The 19715-nt window shown below is 54.7% G+C and overlaps 1 protein-coding gene across 1 annotated transcript in view; it reads left to right on the forward strand.

Annotated features, from left to right (window-relative positions):
* Window positions 1-19715, forward strand: part of ITPR1 (inositol 1,4,5-trisphosphate receptor type 1) — a 197026-nt gene that overhangs the window by 18648 nt on the left and 158663 nt on the right. The window contains exons 8-16 of the mRNA XM_023533300.1: window positions 1551-1595; window positions 5118-5272; window positions 10510-10609; window positions 11586-11746; window positions 12207-12348; window positions 14319-14477; window positions 17162-17334; window positions 18489-18608; window positions 19583-19709. Of these exons, the coding sequence (XP_023389068.1) occupies window positions 1551-1595; window positions 5118-5272; window positions 10510-10609; window positions 11586-11746; window positions 12207-12348; window positions 14319-14477; window positions 17162-17334; window positions 18489-18608; window positions 19583-19709 (1182 nt within the window). The remainder of the gene's footprint in view (window positions 1-1550; window positions 1596-5117; window positions 5273-10509; window positions 10610-11585; window positions 11747-12206; window positions 12349-14318; window positions 14478-17161; window positions 17335-18488; window positions 18609-19582; window positions 19710-19715) is intronic.

Raw genomic sequence — 19715 nt, forward strand, 5'->3', positions numbered from 1 at the left:
ACACTTCCTCCTGTTGACCGTCCCCTCTCTTCCAGGTCGTCCAACACGACCCGTGTCGGGGAGGAGCGGGGTATTGGAACAGCCTCTTCCGCTTCAAGCATCTTGCCACAGGGCATTACTTAGCAGCAGAGGTAAGTGGCGGCCCGGAGCTTTCCCCGTTCGAGGCGGACGCACTCCCCCGTCCGCCCGTACCTGTCACCGTCGGGCAGTTAGAGGCTCAGGGTCGTGCTCAGTCACCTTGCTTTTCCTTCCGCTTTAATGTTGCCTCTGCCTCCTTTCCCTGCGTAGAGACAAGAAAAGGTAACGGCAGTTACCGCCTCTCAGTACAGCACAGGGACTTCGACCACGGTGTGGGGAGAGCGTCAGAAGCTCACGCCGTCCTGGGGACGTACGGGCCGCACGGGGACTGTCCGTAACGACATTGTGCCATGTATTTGAAAGTTGCTGAGAGAGTAGATTTTTTTTTAAATGCTAATCTGGGTTGAGGATAATCTTTCTGTTTTGCTCACGCATCCTGCTCTTCCCACGTCTTACCTTCCAACCCTGCCCCTAACAAGAGTGACCGAGACGCGGCTGTTGTGACACGTGGTATGTAAAGCCGGAAGCGTTAAGACACACAAAGGCTTAGGCAACTTTATGGAGCTCTGTGGTTCTCAGAGCATTAGCGGAATGGACGTGTCTTCTCTTTCGTACATGCAGGACTGTCCAAAGCCAAAGAAATTAGCTTTACCTTAAATGTCTGTTACGGCGTTTGCGGAAAGGCAGGACTCAGTGGTGACGGCAGGAGGAATTTACCTTCTAATTTTCGTATCAAATTAAGGAGCCGTCCTACTGTGTGATGGATGTTGAGTTTTCCTCTGATCTGCTGTAAGACGCACGATGAATATTCCTAACAGATTCTAGTCGTACGGCAAATGACACCCCTGTCGTCTGGCGCCACTGGCGAGACTGTGCAGATTTTCTAGGGGACGTGTGGGTGTCAGCACAGCTCCTGCAGCTGGCCCAGAGGAAGCCTGGATCTCAGTGTACCGAACCCCGGGGTGCCTGACACCTGTATGGATTGATGATTCTGAAATATTTTAGAACCAAAGATCAAGACAGTTGAAATTTAGAATGGAGCCCGGGGCCTGAGGGACCCAGCTAACCAGCTGTGAAGAGTGCTGACTCGTCTGCTATGTTCTGAGGGGAATGTAGCTCTTGCCGGAGGCCATAGACTTGTTATTTATAACTAAAAATAAGCAGGATTATCGATGGCTGGATACTGGTCTTTCATTGATCTCAGGCTTTTAACTGTTGTTTTGCTGGTGATTCACTGTGTCTCTCCGTCTGTACTTGAGAGCCATCTCTCGGTGACTGGGCGATTGTCCTCTGTGTGTTGTACTTGTGTGACTTGTGTCAGTGTCGTGGCATGCTGGTGTCGTGAACAGGGAAGGGACACGTTCGTAGCTGTTGAAAGATGTCCCCAGGCCTTGACGTCTCCTGCAGGCGGGGCCAAGTCCTTGAGAAAGTGATGTGGATGTTTTAATTTCCTAACGATTCTTTTTCATCAGGTAGACCCTGACTTTGAGGAAGAGTGCCTGGAGTTTCAGCCCCCAGTAAGTATGGACAGGAGCCTTCTTGTCTTCGTCTGGTAGGGTGAGGCCAAATGTTCTGGAACTATCTAAGGAACTGCCACCGTGGTCATTGGTTGCCGGGGAAGGGAAGCCTGAGGCCGCCTTAAAAGAAGGCCTCGTCCTGGGCTTCCCCTGAGAGCAGTCCCGTTTCCTGTGTCCTGATTGGTTCAAGGGCCTGTCAGTCAAGGTGCTGTTTCTGTGTGCTTAGCTGAGGGGCGTCCAGCCCTGAGCTGCAGAAGGTCACAGCATTTCTGCGACTGCTCCCAGGTGGGAGGCGGTGACGGCCCCGTAGAAGTCGGCCTTTTACAAATGGACGACCTGTGGCTGTTGACCTCCATCCACGCTTCATTCAGGATTTTCAGTGAGGTGCATAGTGTCACTGAGACTGTGGAATTAACACAGAAGGCGCGGTGCACCTGACACCTGATTAGACGATGTCTCGCCGTCTGTTCTTGCTCTCTGCAAAGTCGGAAATAGACCTTATGATGGGGTTTGGCGTTTTAATGCCAACTGGACCTTTCTTCGGAGGCCATATTGCCAATTAATGCAACATGGAGGCGCTCGGGGTTCAGGGTCCACAATTGTGGGTTGACGAGCGCCTGGCTGAGTTACATGGAAATGATGGGCGTGAGTAAGGCCGTTCTCTTGTGGGGTACGTCATTCGGGTGTAGGATTTTTAAAGAATCTAAACAGTTGCTGCTCCGTGTGACACTGCGTGTCCACGTGGTCATCTCAGTGGTGGATATGGCAGGGAGTCATGGAGGCATTCCTTTCTTCTCCCGTAAAATTTTGAAAGAATTGGAGGGACTTGACTTCCACGGAGGGAGCTGCGGCGGGCACCGCAGAATGCTGCTGTCCGGGGAGTGTGAGTTCCACAGTGACGCTGAGCCTCGGGTTGGGTTCGGCTAAGATGCTGGTCTAGCTCTGGAAGAAACGGGGTGATTCTAGCTGGGGCGCCCCGCCAGTAGCTCCTGGCTGGCGGGGAGGGGGACCCTCTTCCCCGCCTCTCGAGGGAGCACCCGAGGGCCCTGTGCTTCCTTTCACCCTCCTCGCCCTCCCTTCTGGAGCCCATTTCGAAAGCTTACGTCGCACACGTACTGGAGGCTGGAACACACCGACCCGGTCCACCTTTCCGCCCGTGTGCGAGGCAGACTCCGCACGTCTCTGCAGAGCGTTCGCTGTGGTCCACACGCGAAGGCTTGGATGGGCGGGGTGTCATTTTTCCTAAGACGATTCTCTTCAGAGAGAAAGAACTGCCTTGGGTGACTCAGACTGCTGTCTGAGGACACAGTAGGTGTCCCCTCTGCGGTTATTTGAAGACGAGCTGTGACCTCTTGCAGGGAACCCTGTGCTCTCTGGGAACAACAGGGTCACCCTCCTGGCCTGTGGTGCGTGAGGAAAAGACTGGGTTCAAGTGGCAGGACCCCCGCTTGTGAGCCGTGCGACTCCCTCTCCGAGCCTCAGTCCCCTCATCTGGGGGAACGGTGGGTGTGCCTGTCACAAAGGACGGGTAGGATATGCAAACGAGGTGGCCACGATAGGCGCCCCCTAAGCGGTAGGCGCCCCCCAGGTGGCGTCTTTGTAGGTCGCACAAGGTCGCTCGCATGTTGGTGCTGGCACATACCCCGGCTCGTCTGGGCCACAGGGAGCGAAGGTGGGTTCGATGACCCTCGTGTGGCAGGCGAGAATGCAGAATGGGTCCCCACGTCTCGGGGGCTCCCGGAGTTCAGTCACGCTCTCCATGCCGGGGTGGCGGGCGTGCCACCAGGCTTGGGTGCGGATCTTGACTGCTCTGCTGCGGCTGGCGGTGGCTTGGGTGGTGGCCTTATATGGAGGAGGGGTCCATGGGTGGCTGTCCCCACGGCACGGGGCCAGCAGTCTGGCTTCCCGCTCTGTGGGCAGCGTCGTGAGGCCCGGCCCCGCCACGCAGCCTCGGCGTGGCCCCAGGCGTGTGGGTCCGGGACAGGAAGCCTCATTCTGCTCTCTGTCCATACCCTGGCATCAGCGCCCATGGGTTTTGCCTGGGGCCTCCCTCAGCCTCGTGGTGCTCGTCCCTCTAAACTCAGGGGGCCTGGAGCCACGGGCTCAATGCCAAGGGCAACTCTGTGTGACGACCTTTCGCACACATGTGCCTCTCCCCTGACTAGTGGCAAACGCCGGCCATACACTGCCAGGCGGTGAGGACGCCGGCTCAGCCCCGGCCCCAGACCCAGGGGGCTCTGTGCGGTTTTCACTCTGCTCTGGACTTCGGGCAGGTCCCTGACGCTTACCCGCCAGCCGCAGCCGAGCCCGTGTCGCCAGCCGGAATCGGGCGGGGTTTGTGCAGGGCGTGGTGTGTGGGACACTGACGGGTGGCAGCAGTCAGAGGAGGACTTGTGTCCGCTGTCCTTCCCCTGAACCGAGCTCGTGGGGGTGTCCGAGCTCCAGGTGACTCTTTGGTGGAAGCGGAGGGATGAGTGTGGATCTGTCTGTGGGGAGCGCACGGCGTGAGGGGCGGTGGCCTCAAGAGGGAGGACACAGGTTTGGAGTATAAAAGAAACATTTTCGTTCGTTTGTTCTTTTTTTTTTTAATGGACAAGTTGGGGCTGCGCATGAGCTCATGAAGAAGACTGTGGCCTGTCGCTCAAACTCAGGCCCTGGAATTAAATTCCCTGTGCTCTCTTCTTTGCCTGGGAGAGTTCGTTTCCTTTCTCCATCCCCCACGTGGGAAGGGGGCAAAGGAAGCGAGGTTTTCCCAGGAGAGGCAGGTGGCTGTTGTCACCTGCAGGGGCGTCAGGCCTTAAGCCCACAGAGCCGCGGCCTCCGGGCGCCTGCTGACAGCTTCCCAGGCACCCGGGCTCCGGTGCCGGGCCGTGGGACGGTTCCTGGGGGAGGCGTTCCCCGTGGGAGCGGACAGTGGCTGTCACTGAAGATTCTTCTCCGTCACAGCCAGTCTCTGACGTGGCGGGAGAGGCCCTTGTCCCCGCGTTGTCCTCGGCTGTCACCCTCCCCGATGTATCGTGAACGTCGTCTTCCAGGGCCCGCACGGCTTCCCAGCTACGTTCCTCGGCCCCGTCGGGGTCACGGCTCCCGAACGCTCGCGTCCAGCTCTCTTTGTTTTGCGTTTTTCTCCGGGGAAGTGGCTGCGTCATGTGACCATCAGACAGTTTCCCTATCGGTTAACACAGCAGCCCGTAGCCAAAGCCACGGGCGAGCTTCCGCCACGTGCTCCTGCCCCCAGCGGCTGCGGCGGACGTGGCTCTGTGGGGTTCTTTATTGCCGTGGACATCGATTATCGTGACCCCATTGCTTCAGCACATTTTACCGCAACACGAGAAGGCAGGGCGTCGGCACTCGGTGCGGACGGCCGATCAGCCCCTCGCGTGCCTGCTCTGCAGCCGTGGCGCCTCTCCTGCCAGCCGCCGGCGTCACAGGGTCCTCCCCGCTCCTGTGGGCTGCGCAGCAGGGGCGGCGAGTGACGCGTCCGGCACGCGGCGTCCTTGACGGCCGACTTTCCCTCCTCAGGCGGACCCCGATCAGGACGCGTCTCGGAGCAGGCTGCGGAACCCCCAGGAGAAGATGCTGTACTCCCTGGTCTCCGTGCCCGAGGGCAGCGACATCTCCTCCATTTTCGAGCTCGACCCCACCACTCTGCGCGGAGGTGACAGCCTCGTGCCGAGGTACGGTTCCAGCGTGGGTCATCCCCCGGGTGCGAGGCCCGGCCCTGCAGCAGGCGGTCCAGATTGTCACTGCCTTTCTCCGCGTTTTTATGCAGGGTTTGGTGAGAGGATCTGTTCTGGCTGCTGTTGGAATGGCGTCTGTTTTTTCTTTTTTTGGGGGGGGGGCGGGGGCGGGCTCATCAATTGCAAAGTCTCAGTGGTTGGATGGGAAGTGCTGTATTTAGGTAAACAAGCCAAACCCGAAGCTCAAGCAGCTTAGTACTTCCAGTTTTTTCTTTACTCCCTCCTTCCCAAAGCTGAGAGATCTCCCGGTGAATCACATAAACAATTAAAAAGAAATTCTAGAAAACGGAATACTTGAAATCCACTGAGTGCAAAGTAAATTTTCTTTTAAGTATCCATAAGTCAGACCAATCTTCTTCGGCTATTGTATTAAATTTGACTCCTAGTTCTGATGAGCGTGCATCTGGGTCGGGGGGAATGACCGGAGTGAAAACAGGACAGAAGAAGCACAGGTTTGCTCACCAAATTGGCAGCGGTGTCACCGAGAGCGGGGACGTTGATGGAGCGCTGCCTGCGTGCCATGCACAGCGCTACGTGCTCTACACGTGCCCCGAAATTTCATCTTCACACGTGCCTCTGTGGAGACGGCTGTTCTTCCTGGCCCCTCTTACAGAGAAGCCGAGGCCCAGGGCGTGTAAGCAGCTTCTCACAAGCCAGCTAGTCCCATCACAGAGTCCCACATTTCAGATGTTTAAGCCAGATAGGTCGTCTGGGCCAGTCGGACCCTTCAAGCCTTGGTTAGGTCAGCTCTCGCTGGCTGTCGTGGGTTTTCCGAAGGCCCCGTCTCTGACTATTACTTTGTGTTTTCGTCTTCACATCTGTCATTGCCGTGTACCTGCTCGGCCTGAGCCCGGCTGTGAAACTCGTCCCCGCGGCTTGTGTGCTGTCAGAATTAGAGGGGAACCTTCTCTTGTTCCGGCTGCTGTTCCTGTCCCTCGGCGTGACAAGTGTCGGGCAGTGCCCACGTGGAGGAGGGTCTTAGCATGCAGGAAGGCCTTCCGTAAACTGCTCGTGGCTTGTTATGCTCTGCCGGGTTGTAAGCTCCTTGAGAATCTGGGGAAAGCTTGAGACGGGCTTTGCGTCCTCCAGGTTCATCCTGAGTGGGATTGCCTTTTTAAATAGCAGACTTACTGAGATGTGATTTATATATATACCGTCTGCTGCTCATATTCAAAGTGTTTGAGTCAGCGTCTTTGAATAGATTAGCAGAGCTGAGCGATCACAGTCGATTCAAGAACAGTGTCACCCCCTCGCCCCACAGCAGGAGCCCCGTAGCCATCGCTGTCGCGGACCCCCAGCCTGGGACCAGTCTGCCGTCTCTGTCCATCGGCCTGTCCAGTCTGCCGTCTCTCTCTGTCCATCGGCCTGTCCAGTCTGCCGTCTCTGTCCATCGGCCTGTCCGGGGCATTTCGTACACATGGAGTCACACGTGGTCCGTTGTGACTGGCTTCTTTCACTTCGTTTTTTTTTTTTTTGTGACATGTATTAGTATTTCATTTTGTTTCACCGGCAAATAATGTTCCATGATATGGTCGTACCGCATGGTATTTATCCACTTACTAGTTGGCGGCGATTGGAGCATGAGCCACGTTTGGCCATGATGAGCAGTGCTGCTGTGCACATTCGTATATGCATTTTTGTGCAGAACAATGTTATATTTCTCTCCGGTCTGTACCCAGGAGTGGAATTATTCGCTGGGTCATGTGCAACTTTATGTCTCACTTTTCAAGGACCTGCCGGACTGTTTTCCCCCATGGCTGCACCGTTTCGCGCTCCCGCCGGCTGTGCGGGAGGGTTCCCGTCCCTCTGCTTTCTCTCCCACACTGCACTTGTGATGGCTTCTCTTTCCTTCTGTTTCCTTGTGAGCCATCCTCATCGAGGTGAGGTGAGATCTCATTGTGGTTTTGATCTGCATTTCTCTGGCGGCTAACGATGCTGATCAGCTTTTCCTGTGCCTCTTGGCCATTCGTATGTCATCTTTGGAGAGGTGTTTATTCAGACTTTTTCTCATTATTTTTGCCCATTTAAGAACATCGGTTATTTGTCTTTTTGTTAGTGGATTTTAAGTGTTCTTTGTTCTGGGTGCAAATGCATTCTTCCATTTCATGGATGGTCTTTTCGCTTTCTTCACGCTGCCTCTCGAAGCACAGGTTTTTAATTTCGTCAAAGTCCAGTTTATTTTTTCTTTGATCGCTCATGCTTTTGGTTTCTTTCTTAAGTAACTCATTGCCTAATGCAAGGCCACAAAGCTGCATTCTTCTCAGAGTTTTATAGTTCTGCTTTTTACACTTAAAGTCTGTGATCCATTTTGAGACTATTTTTTAGTAAGGTTTGTGGTAGGGTAGTTCGTCTTTTAAAAGCTTCCTTCCTTGTTGACTGCCTGCTTGTTGGCTAGTTAGGTACAGGTCGATAGAACCCAACTGCATTTCAGCTCAAATAATTTTCCATATGTCGTGCCCTCTATTCTAGAAGTTACTGAATGAGTTTTTTAGGTTTCTAGAAGACAGGGGAGTGACATTTATACTATTTGCTAAATGTTCTAGTTCGTAAGAGATACTTACAAACTAGAACCATGTGATTTAAAATGTTGTTGCATCAGAAGGTGCTTCATGGCCTTCCCTAGGCAAAGAAGAGTCAGGTGCTAGTTGGCCACGTTCCCAAGTGCCCCACGATCCCCATCGTCCTGGGTGGAGGGGAAGTTTAAGCTCTGGGTCATCTGGCCAAGCGGCTCTGGCTGGTTAGAGACGCCTGCTCCCACGTCCCCTCCATTCATTATGTTTTCTTTGTTGAAAACCTGCCTTGGTGCACAGCTGTCCACGGTAGACCGATTCTAAACTCGTCAGAAGGGGAAGCTTTGTGTTCCCCGTGGGAAAAGTGTGTGGCGCGGTCGCCTAGCGTGTGCACTGCCAGCTCTCATCTTGAGCTTAGTCTTGGCTTTTTTAATCTTTGTCCATTCTTGCCCTTGACCACTGACCTCAGAGCTAAACATGAGCTGGACCTCTTATTCATTGATCCTGCGGAGTCATAAGAAAAAAAAAAAAAAGCCCTAGGACAGCAGTGTATTCATTTTCCTCCATCTTAAAGTTGTGTTAAGTTTTGCTTGGGTAAAGATCAGAAAGCCTGGGTGTAGATGTATGAATGTCCCAGCAAAGGAAGTTTCGTGATAGTCACTGGTTAAAATTTTCCTTCCAAGCCAAAGTGAAAGGGATAACGGTAAACTTCAGACATACTAAACGAGATAATAAAATCGCAGTATTTGTTAATTAGGTGAGTTAGATGGACATCGGGAGAGCATCCAACTTCGTGGCTCTTTTGTGATTGGGCCACTTGCAGGGCCTTTGGGGGAAGCGTCGGGAGTGGGGCTTCAGACGGATTGGCAGACCGCCCTTCGTGCCTTCGATGTTATTTGACATAGGATGCCGTAGGATGCAGTCATCCGATGAAAAGCTAAGCTCCATGCGGTGGGTATCCTTTGAAAATAAGAAAGTGAGCCACGTCACTCAGAAAAAATGGCAGCTCTGTCAGATTTCTTGTTCGTGTCGTTTAATATATATCCACGCTAGCTGAAAGTGAAGGTCACTACCGTCGCCCTTACTTGTAACGTTCGGGCCGGTGAAGGAAGGGAGAAGGCAGAGGGCGTCCTGCAGAGAGGTGCCCGGTGCGGTGCCGCCGCCCTCCGCCCATCTCCTCTCTGCTGCGTCCCACCAGTGCTTCAAGTTCCAGCTCAAGTTTTCTATAGTAAAAACCCTCCCCGGCCCTCTGAAGCCTCCTCGACGCCTCCTTCTAGAAGGCCTTCCGTGCTTCGCTTGACCGTCTCCCAGCTTCATGCTTTTTAACGGGCCTTTTCCGTGAGCCGCTATTGCTTGCTGCACATTCGCCTCGTCTCACTCATGGGATGGGAGATCCTAACACACAGGAATTGTGCCGTTATTTCTACTGTTTCTTTAAAAGGAAAGCGAAATGGAAATAAAAAAAAGAGTGTGTCACGATCCACGGTCACTGTAAAAAGAAACAACAACAAAAATGTTTTAAAATATCATGGGGAACAAAGAAGCAAGTGAAAAACACATTAAAGTCAACCATTCAGAGCTAACGACTGTTAATGTTTTGGTTTGTGTAGTTTCAGATGGGTCTCTAGGCACACAGATAACCTGCATATAATTTATTGTGACTCGGATCATAAGCTATTTTTATTTTTTTTCACTGAGCAATACGTTCTGTACATATTTCCAAGTAAAGTGAATGTCAGTTGTGATCACTGTGCCGTATTCTATTGCATATACTATCATTAGTCCATTATTGAGACGTCGGATTGTTTATAAGTTTTTACTGTCGTAAGGAGTGCTTTGTTGAACACCTTCAAGCCTCCGTTTGCACCTGTGCTGTCATCTCTTAAGGGAAGAAGCTAAAATTGGCATCGCTAAATGAAAAGATAAGTCCCTTTCGCCTGTGACACAAAGTGCCAGACTCTCTTCCAGAGCCTTAGCTGTTAACACTCCCACCACGAGTCTGGAAGAGAACCGTGTCCCTAAGTCCTGGTCGATACTGGGTTATATCCGTCTCCAAGATCCTTGGAATATGAAACAATAAACTCTTACATCGTTTTAATGTGTATAAATTGTGTGCTGAGGAGGTTGTATATACATCTCCAAGTTTATTGGCCATTTATATTGCTTTATTAAATTACTGGTTTGTGTCATTATCCCATTTTCGTTTCCAGTGTTCATGTTTAATGATTTTAAAGATTTCTTTGTATTTGTGGTTTAATAACCCTTTTGTGCTATATATTACTCTTTCATTTTCTCAGGTTGTCATTTTTTTTTCAACTTTGTATTATTCAAACACACACACACACACACACACACACACACACTCAGTCAATACTTCCTATTACTCTGTCTCATGCTCCATTCGTTCTGAGATATTCATTCACTGGAGATAATCTTATTAGAAACGCAGCATATCGCAATCATCTTAGAGTCCGTAGGCATGCTTTGCTGTTGTAAATAAGTCAGAATGTGTCTGGGACCAGAGCCATCTGCACTGCGGTTTATACCTCCCAGTATACATAGAACACCATTCGGATTCCCTCTTTACTGTGATAGAACATATTCTAGGCAGGCGGTGACGGAAAACCTAAATGTTCCTGTCCCCGAATCCTTCCTTTATTCTAGAAACTCCTATGTCCGGCTTAGACACCTGTGTACTAACACCTGGGTTCACAGCACGAACATCCCCATCGACAAGGAGGAAGAAAAACCCGTGATGCTGAAAGTAAGTCGCTAGCTACCCCCCTGCCATCCCCCAGCCGCCTACTCCCGATGAAAGGTCACCTTGGAGGACAGAGGGGGCAGCGTGCAGCTGGGAGGTTCTGTCTCTTCGGCCAGAACTTCGATGCGATGAAAGACTCCTCTCCCAGACGCCTGGCTAAAGCAAGTCCAGGGCTTTTGAAATGGCCAGAACTTTTCATTTTCTTCCGTGGCTTCTGCCCTAAAGCTTGAGCAGCTGCCTGGGTTCCCGGTCCGTCTGAAACATGGTTTTGGCTGAGGGGATGTTTGCTGGTGCCTTAAGGTACATCAGATACTAGTCGATTTCCCCTAATCTTCATATTTCTTTATTGCTCGACGTACTTAAATAGCCGCTTTTATTTCTCCGAAGTTCTCCCAGCCCCTTTAATTTCCCTCCCCGAATCTCAGCTCTCTCCTTCCCCTTCTCCAGGATCATGAGCATAAATACACAGGCGTAGGGGTTTTCTTTTCAAAAACTGGAATGATGCTCTCACATCATTTTTTTTGGTCATGGGGGAAGTTATTAGAAAATTTTTTCTACTCGTATGAACATTTTTAGGTATATAGAAAAGCTGAGAGAATGGTACAGTGTCTGCCATTACGATACTGTCAGCTGGAGTCAGTTACCATTTTGTGTATCTGCTCGTCCCCGTGTATTTATAAATGTGTATTGAATTATAAGAGTCTTAAGTGCTCCTTGTAACAAATGAAGCTATAAATTTTAATAGTGCCCCGTTTCCTGCCTCGCTGTTCCCACGACACTAGTTCCAGAGGTAACAGCTGTTAATGATCTGGAGTACTTTCTTCCAGATGTTTCCCTACGTCCAGTGAAAATCTTCCTTGATTTTCACCGCAGGATAGCGCCAAGCTTTTTGGACTTCCCCATGTTTGATAAATATAGTGTTTGGCGTCTTACCTCTCAGTCCGAGAGGCCATTCCACAAAGGCCACCTTGCGTTTCAGATCGGCACCTCCCCCGTGAAGGAGGATAAGGAGGCGTTTGCCATCGTCCCTGTTTCTCCTGCTGAGGTTCGGGACCTGGACTTTGCCAACGACGCCAGCAAGGTGCTGGGCTCCATAGCCGGGAAGCTGGAGAAAGGCACCATCACCCAGAACGAAAGGAGGTGAGGGCCTCTGCCACGGGTTCTCCGCTCCCTCGCACGGAGGGGCAGCACTCAGAGCAGCCGAGTGGGGGAGGGGCCGGCCTTGGCATTCACGGATGCGCAGACTGGTGGCTTTCAAGAAACGGTTGCCTTTGCGTTCACTTTTTTCAAAGTCTTTGACGTCGTAAAGATCTTTTTCTCTTTCTCGGTCTCCACCTCGGCCCCTGGGGCCGCCTTACCAGATGTCGGGGCCGAGATACCTCAGATAAAATCTGGAGGCTGATGTTTTGTAAAGGTGACTGTTCTTTTGTGGACGGTGACGTGTCGTCGCTGTTTCGCTCTGTCACGGGCCTCGGCCGGCCGCTCGGGGGACGCTGGGAGGAGCGGCCGGCGCGTGTAACTGGTCGCTGGGCCCGGGGCTTCCTCGGCGGAGCTTCCAGCGTTGAGCGCCGTCATCTCTGTCGGCTTCTGTCCCCCTAAGGTCAGTCACCAAGCTGCTGGAAGACTTGGTCTACTTCGTCACGGGCGGCACCAACTCTGGGCAGGACGTCCTCGAGGTGGTGTTCTCCAAGCCCAACAGGGAGCGGCAGAAGCTGATGAGAGAGCAGAACATTCTCAAGCAGGTGGGTGAGGTGGCGGGCCGGGCCGGGCCGGGCCGGGCCGGCTCAGTAAGGGCAGGGCGGTCGCCGCCCTCGGACGCCTCGATCAGCCGCCACCTTTCACAAACCAGGCTGCGTTCTTCAGAGCGGTTTTCAGTTGGCAGCATTAGCGAGTGGGAAGCACCGAGTTCGCGTGTACCCCAAACCCCACCCCGATAAACACAGCCTCCCCCGTTACCAGTGTCCCCCGCCAGATGGCACGTGGGTTACAGCTCAGGAGCCTGCACAGACACGTCCTTATCACCCAAAGGCCAGAGTTCGCATCAGGGCTCGCTCTGGATGCTGCACTTTCTGTGGGTTTGGACAAATGTCTGGTGACACGTAGCCACCCTTAGCGTCACACAGAGCAGGGTCACCGCTCTCAAACCCTCTGGGCCTTGCCTGTCCCTCCTCCCTCCCCCGACTCCTGGCGGCCACTGTGTCACAGCTGCCTTTGCCACAGCGTCCTGTCGTGGGAGGCACGCAGTCTGTGGCCCTGCCAGCCAGAGGCCGGCCTCTGGCTCAGTGACGGTCCTGTGAGCTTCCTCCGTGTCTTTGTGGCTCGGTAGCTCAGGGCAGTTGAAAACACACTGGTTGAGAATTTTTCTGTGAGGCACTGCGATGTGAGGCGCTCCGATGTGAGGCGCTCCGAGACGTGTTCAGCAGATGACCATATTTTCCTCAAAAATAACGTCAAGAGCTCTTGTCCTTCGGGTTATGTCGCGCGTCTGGGAGATTCGAGAAGGATGACCTCGGGCCGTAAGGCTCTCACAGGGACGTGTTGGTGCTGGGACCGACCTCCCTAGCGGGATGGGGTTGGAGGAGGAGGCCGGCGATTCCAGGACTGGAGAGTTTAAGAAGGGGACTTACCGGGGTGGGCCCTGATGTGTACAGCCTCCGGGAGCACCGGCGGCTCGTCGCCCCGTGGCACGGGCTCGTCAGGCGCTGTGTGCTCCCGGGCAGTAACAGCTTGGTGCGCCTCCGCATCTGCGTGACAACGTGCCTTTCGCGAGACACGGAGCCACCCTCCCGGCACGAACCAGCGGTCCCTGAGAGCAGCTCGCTTCTCAGGACGGTGTCGGTCACGCCCAGCACGAGAAGTCATTTGCCTGACGCTGTAAATCACAGAATCTCGCCGTGAAGGAGGAGTAATGGCTTGCGGGGGATGCAGAGGTGGTATTGCCTGGTATAAATCGGAGGAGATTGTCAGATGCGAGGGAGGAAGGCGACAAGTCCAGGGTAGCTGAGGTGCACGCTCACGCACACCACGTAATCCTGTAAAGCGATTGGCGAAGGGGCCGTGAGCTGGGCTGGAAACTCCTGGCCACTGACGCCCGAAATGTAGGGCGTAGTTCAGGCCCCCCGTTCTCCACTGCAAGCTCGAGATTTGGGAAGCCTTTCCCCTGCCAGCCCGCGACGGGCAGGCCTTGTGCGCACTCCACCGTGTGTCACCCAGGGTTCCCCTGCCAGCCCGCGACGGGCAGGCCTTGTGCGCACTCCACCGTGTGTCACCCAGGGTTTCCGGTGCAAGAGCAAACGGCGTCCAGCGGTTTTCACGTTGGCCGCGCGCTGTGCTCGTCTGCTTTCACCCTCACGACACCCTGCGGGAGAGGCGTTATTCTTCCAGTTTACTGGAGAGAGAACCGAAGGTCACCCTGACACTGGTTCCGGGCGCTAGGAAGCAACAAGGCCGTGCGCGGTCAGCTCAGATCTCCTGCCTCCCGAGCCTGCGCTCTTCCCAGCGCCTGAGGGCCGGCTCGGTCCAGGGGACCTGGACTCGGGGAGTAGCCCGTCCCAGTGGGCGGAGCGGACGCAGTGTCCCAGGTCCTGATGTGAACAGACAGGCTTTCCCGTGAGGCCCGGCCAGCCTTGACGTCACGTTACTTCCAGACGAAGCGCTACGAGTCCTTAAACCCTCGGCGCTGACCGTTTCTGCGCTTGCTTTCCACACACAGATCTTCAAGCTGCTGCAGGCCCCATTCACGGACTGCGGGGACGGCCCGATGCTGCGGCTGGAGGAGCTCGGGGACCAGCGGCACGCGCCCTTCAGACACATCTGCCGCCTCTGCTACCGGGTCCTGAGGCACTCGCAGCAAGACTACAGGAAGAACCAGGTCGGGGCCCAGGCCTGCTGGGGGCGGGGGGCGTCCCCCCTCAAGTTCACGTGCCTTCCTTGCGGGTCTTAAGTGTCGCGTGTCTGTTTATTTGACGACTGGAGAGTAGTTCATGGTTAAGTTTGCTCTTACCAAGGAAGCATTGTCTGGAGCGTGGGAAGATGTCCCAGAGCCCCCGAGGAGTGTCCATGAGAATTCCCTTCTGCAGCACATTGCGACGCGCGGCCTTTTCCTGATGCTGGTGTTACCTCCGTGGTGTTTTCTTACGGCGTGTTCCCTTGAGGCTCAGGGACCAGGTTCTGTGTGTGTAATGAAGACAGGGCGGAGTCCGTTCTTCCTGCCTCTGGCCTTTTCTCCGTCTCCGCTGGTCGTTTCTCGTTACTTTGGTACTGGCTCATGTTTCCTGGCATTCCGAGTCATTCTCTGTATCATGACTGTACACGCGCACGCACACACACACGTGCACGTGCACACGCACACGCGCACACATGTGCACACACGCACACACACGCACACATGCACACGCGCGCGCAGACATGTGCACACACACGTGCACACGCGCACGCGCACACATGTGCACACACGCACACACACGCGCGCACGCGCACGCACACACGCACACACACGTGCACGTGCACACACACGCACACACACGCGCGCACACACACGCACACACAACGTGCTCCCATGAAATGAACGTCCCGACGTCTTTGGGCCTTCCAAACCATCTGAGATTCCAAGGAAACCTGGAAACTGTGTCCCTGCATTTAGTGGTTCTCAACTGGGAGTAATTTAACTTTGTTCCCCAGGGGACATTGGGCACTGTTGGAGACTCTTAAGTGTCACAGCTTGGGGGTGCTCTGGGCATCGGGTGGGTAGAGGCCAGGGATGCTCTTAAGCATCCAGCAGTACACAGGACACCCCCCCCAAAACAGACTTATGTGGCCCAGAAATTGGTGGTGCCAAGGCTGAGAACCTGTGTGCTACAGAGTGTAGCCCACCCCCTCATCTAGGGTCGCAGTAGCTGCTGGAAACCACAGATAATACCAAACTCTACGCGTGTGCTCTGTTTTGTCCTGTGTGTGTGTACCTATGATAGAGTTTATGCGTTAGGCACAGTAAGAGATTGACGATAATATTAAGTGGAACGATAATAACAATATGCTGTAATAAAGCTTACATGACCACGGCATGTCTCTCTGATACCGGAGAAGGCCGCCCGAGGGACTCGCGGGCAGGCGGATACTCTGGACAAAGGCAGGACGGGGTGGGACAGCGTGAGATCTCATCAGGCTGCTCAGAACCACACGTAGCCCAAAACGTACGGATTGTTTATTTTTGGGGATTTCCACGTAATACTTCGGGGCTGCCGTTGACCGTGGGTGGCTGAAGCTGCGGAAGGCGAGACGGCGGGAATGGGGCGACTGTCCCACAGCTGCCCGCACGACGCCGGCTGGCCCTTTGCCCCCAGCCCCCGCCCGGTGCTGCGGAAGTGTTCCTCCGTCGTCACACCGTTGGCGCCTTTCAACCTAAGCTCTCCCCTGTAGTCGGCGTTTCGTCTGGTCATCATAAAGATGGTGTCGATCCTGAGCAAAGCTCTGAGGTATCGCGTATCACCTCGCCAGCAAGGGTTTCTGGGCGCTCGACTCTGCCGTCGCTGCTGTTTAAGCGCGAGGCTCCACGTGGGCAGCTGTGCCGCCGCGTCCACCCCGGGCACTCTGCCTGCTCTGCGTCCACCTCCCCATGCTGACCCCACACCCTGATAGGGCCAGAGAGGTTCTGTGTTCTCTCCTTCCAAGGACAGCTCAGAGCTGTCGTGCGCCCTAGAACGTTTTGCTTGTACGCGAGGAGACTGACGGGTCCCTCCTGCGTCGTCGAAGACTCCCCTGGCCGTTCGCGGACCCTGTGCCAGATGGTAGCAGTCTGTGCCTGAGGGCTGACGAAGTCCCACACCCTCATCGCGTGCGGCTGAGAAGTGGCCCCGTCCACCTTGTTCGTCTAGAGAGAGTCCAAGATTTTGGAATTGATCTTTTAAAAAGGCCACTTAAACTTTGAGCCAGCAGATTATTTTGGTCTGGGAACGATCTTTGCCTACAAACTAGTGTTTGTAAGAGGCTTCCTTGAGTTCTCGTGTTTCCGTGGAACATGATGTCTCACCCCCAAACAGAGAAGCCAGAGACGTCGTCATGCGTTCCGTGAACATGGCTGACCGGCTTGCGTGTCCTGACTGACTTCTGTTGCCCATTGACTTTAAAAACGAGCTCCTACCCCAGATAAAGAAAAGGAAACACGGTTACATTGTTCTAAAAACCCGTGTTTAATCAGCAGCACAGCGCAGTGAGGCACAGTCAGATCCTCTTGAATTACGAATGACATCAGAGCCCAAAACATCTTCTGACCTTTTAGAAAAATAAGTCACCACATTAAAATTTATCTCATGCACTTAATAAAAGGGCCATCCGCACACACGGGACATTTTGCCAGATTACGTCTGTGCGGCAGGCTGAGTGAAACCGAGGCCGAGGGGGTGCACAGCCATTGCCGGGGAGGGTTGTGGGGGGCTGTCTGGTGCCGTCCCTCAGGACAGGGCACCCCCTCCCCCGGGCACGCCGCCGGCTCTCCTTACTTTCAGCTAAGTGTGCTGCCCATGGTCCCTGGCCGACCTCTCCCTCTCTCCCTTGAAGGAGTACATCGCCAAGCAGTTTGGCTTCATGCAGAAGCAGATCGGCTATGACGTGCTGGCCGAGGACACCATCACTGCCCTGCTGCACAATAACCGGAAGCTGCTGGAGAAGCACATCACCGCGGCCGAGATCGACACCTTCGTCAGCCTGGTGCGGAAGAACCGGGAGCCCAGGTGAGGTGGCCGGGCCGGACCGCGCGGGTGTCCCTGCGTTTGAGGTGCGGGTGTGGTGGCGAGCGTCACGCTTTTCCTAAAGTCCTTTGTTTGGGGCTGACCTGCTCGACCGGGCAAGTGGTGAGAGGGTCTCTGACGAGTGGCGGGAAGAAGAAGGACCTTGTTACTGGGGCGAGGCCTGGGGCAGATCCCAGCTCTAACGTCCACCAGCCGGCTGGCCTTGGCTTTCCCTCTGAGCTCGAATTTCCTCCTCTGCGAAATGGGCACATGTGAAAATTAAACGAGGATGAAGGCATGAAGTCCCTGGCACCGAGGGGACGCACCGGAAGTGACCATTGCTGTTGGCGCCTCACTTTTCCCACCCCCGATCGTCAGTTCGAGCCGCCTCGCAGGTGTCGGCAGCGAGGAGTCTTTGGCAGACTTGGTTGCCGCTCACGAGTTTCTGTCGCGCATCACGACACACAGAACCCCCCGTTCCTGCTCCGTTCACACTGGCCTCCCCGCCCACTGTCCCCCCTTCTTAAGATCCGGCCCACTCACAGGAAGCGCGACATCGTCCGCAGCGTGGGTGTCGTGCTCACCCAGGCCGGAAAGCCGAGCACGTGGTTATAAACACGGTCCCCCCCCAAAAACAACGTTTTCGGAGCAGCGTCGGGGGCCCGGGCGCGAGCTGAGCAGGCGCGTTGCGTGCTCGCTCTCGTTCGCGCCCCGGTCCTCTGCGGCGGGACGCTGTCCGCTTCCGCAGACGACAAAACCCAGGTACGGTGAGGACCGTAGCGCAGATGGGAACGCAGCCATCCAGCGTCAGAGCTGGGGTTCCGGAGCCCCCCGCACGCACCGCCCCCACCCCCGGCGGCTCTGCACCCCCTCCCATCGTCCCGCGGGGCTCTTTCCAGTCTTGTTCCTTCTTTGCATTTTTGCCTCATGATCTTCATCGACCACGGCCACTGCCGCGTTTTCTCGTTTGCTTCCTTCCTTCTCCGTGGTGACCCGGTTTCTGGTGCTGCTGTAGACACCGGCGCCAAAACCTAAACGTCACTTCTTCTGTTAAAGGCTGCGTTGGACCTGGGCACGTCGGGGAGAGCCAGGCTCCGGGCGACAGGCATCTTCTCTGTCTACAGAACACGTTTCGTGTGGTTTCTCTGTCTCGACAGATTTTTAGATTACCTGTCCGATCTCTGCGTGTCCACGAACAAGTCGATCCCCGTGACCCAGGAGCTGATATGTAAGGCCGTGCTGAACCCAACCAACGCCGACATCCTCATCGAGACCAAGTGAGCGGGCTCTGGGGGTTTGGGATAAGGTGGGGAGAGGCTTTGGGTGGAAAACGTGTGAGTCAGTGGGTGTCTGTGCTCGTTCATAATGACACCCGGCCCTGGGTTTCCTCAGGCTCGGTCTGAAGTTGGGTGGGTAGCATCTGATCCTGCTTTGCAAAGGCCGGGGTTAGGGGAAGTAAGCTAGCTTTGGGTGTGGCCTCGTCTGCACCAGTGTCACTTTGCATGCCCGTTTAAGAGTAACGGGAACTCACCTGGGAGCATTACACACACTTGGGTTAATTTTAAGGGTTTAAAGTTCCGTAAGCGTGGTCATCGATTTTACATTTTAAGGGAGATAATAAGTCAGGGTTGCTATCGATAAGTCAGTGTCAGGAAGAGCTTTTTTAATTATCATCGTTCAGAAGGTGTTTATGGGTCCGCAGAAGTTTTGGAGAATAGTAGCGATTCATTTTTAGGAAGGGAACACTTTTCCTGAGAGGTATAGTGCCAGTAATGTGCACACTGTGTAGAAGAAGAAAAGCAAGATGAAACTATGCCCTAGCGATGTCTTTCCGTTTCTCATGCGTGTCTTAATGCCGGGCTTGGGCTCATGCAGCCTTTCTCAGCCTTGGCGTTTGGACGTGTGAGGCTGAACAATCCTTTGTCGTGGGGACGGTCCTGTGCAGTGAGGTGCTGGGACCTCGGCTGGCCTCTACCCACCGGACGCCAGCCGTTCCCTCTCCCCCTCGGTTAAGGCAAACAAAACGTCTGAACGTGTTGCAGACTCGCCCTGGTTGGGAACGGCGGGGTCAAAGTGTACGAAGACATGAACGTTTGGCCCCTTCGTGGCTCTGCCAGCGGGCGAGACGCAGCGGCCTTCCGTGTCTCCACGCCGAAGGCGGATCTCGACGTCCGCGCGTGGCTGCGACGGACGCATCAGAGATGCGCGAGGGGTCTGGGACTAACGCGTCCTCCCTCCCTGTGTGTCCCAGGCTGGTCCTGTCTCGATTTGAGTTCGAGGGTGTCGCCACGGGAGAGAGCGCCCTGGAGGCCGGCGAGGACGAGGAGGAGGTGTGGCTCTTCTGGAGGGCCGGCCACAAGGAGGTCCGCAGCAAGAGCGTGCGG

This window comes from Pteropus vampyrus, unplaced genomic scaffold, assembly GCF_000151845.1.
Source record: "Pteropus vampyrus isolate Shadow unplaced genomic scaffold, Pvam_2.0 Scaffold100, whole genome shotgun sequence".
Classification (NCBI taxonomy): domain Eukaryota; kingdom Metazoa; phylum Chordata; class Mammalia; order Chiroptera; family Pteropodidae; genus Pteropus; species Pteropus vampyrus.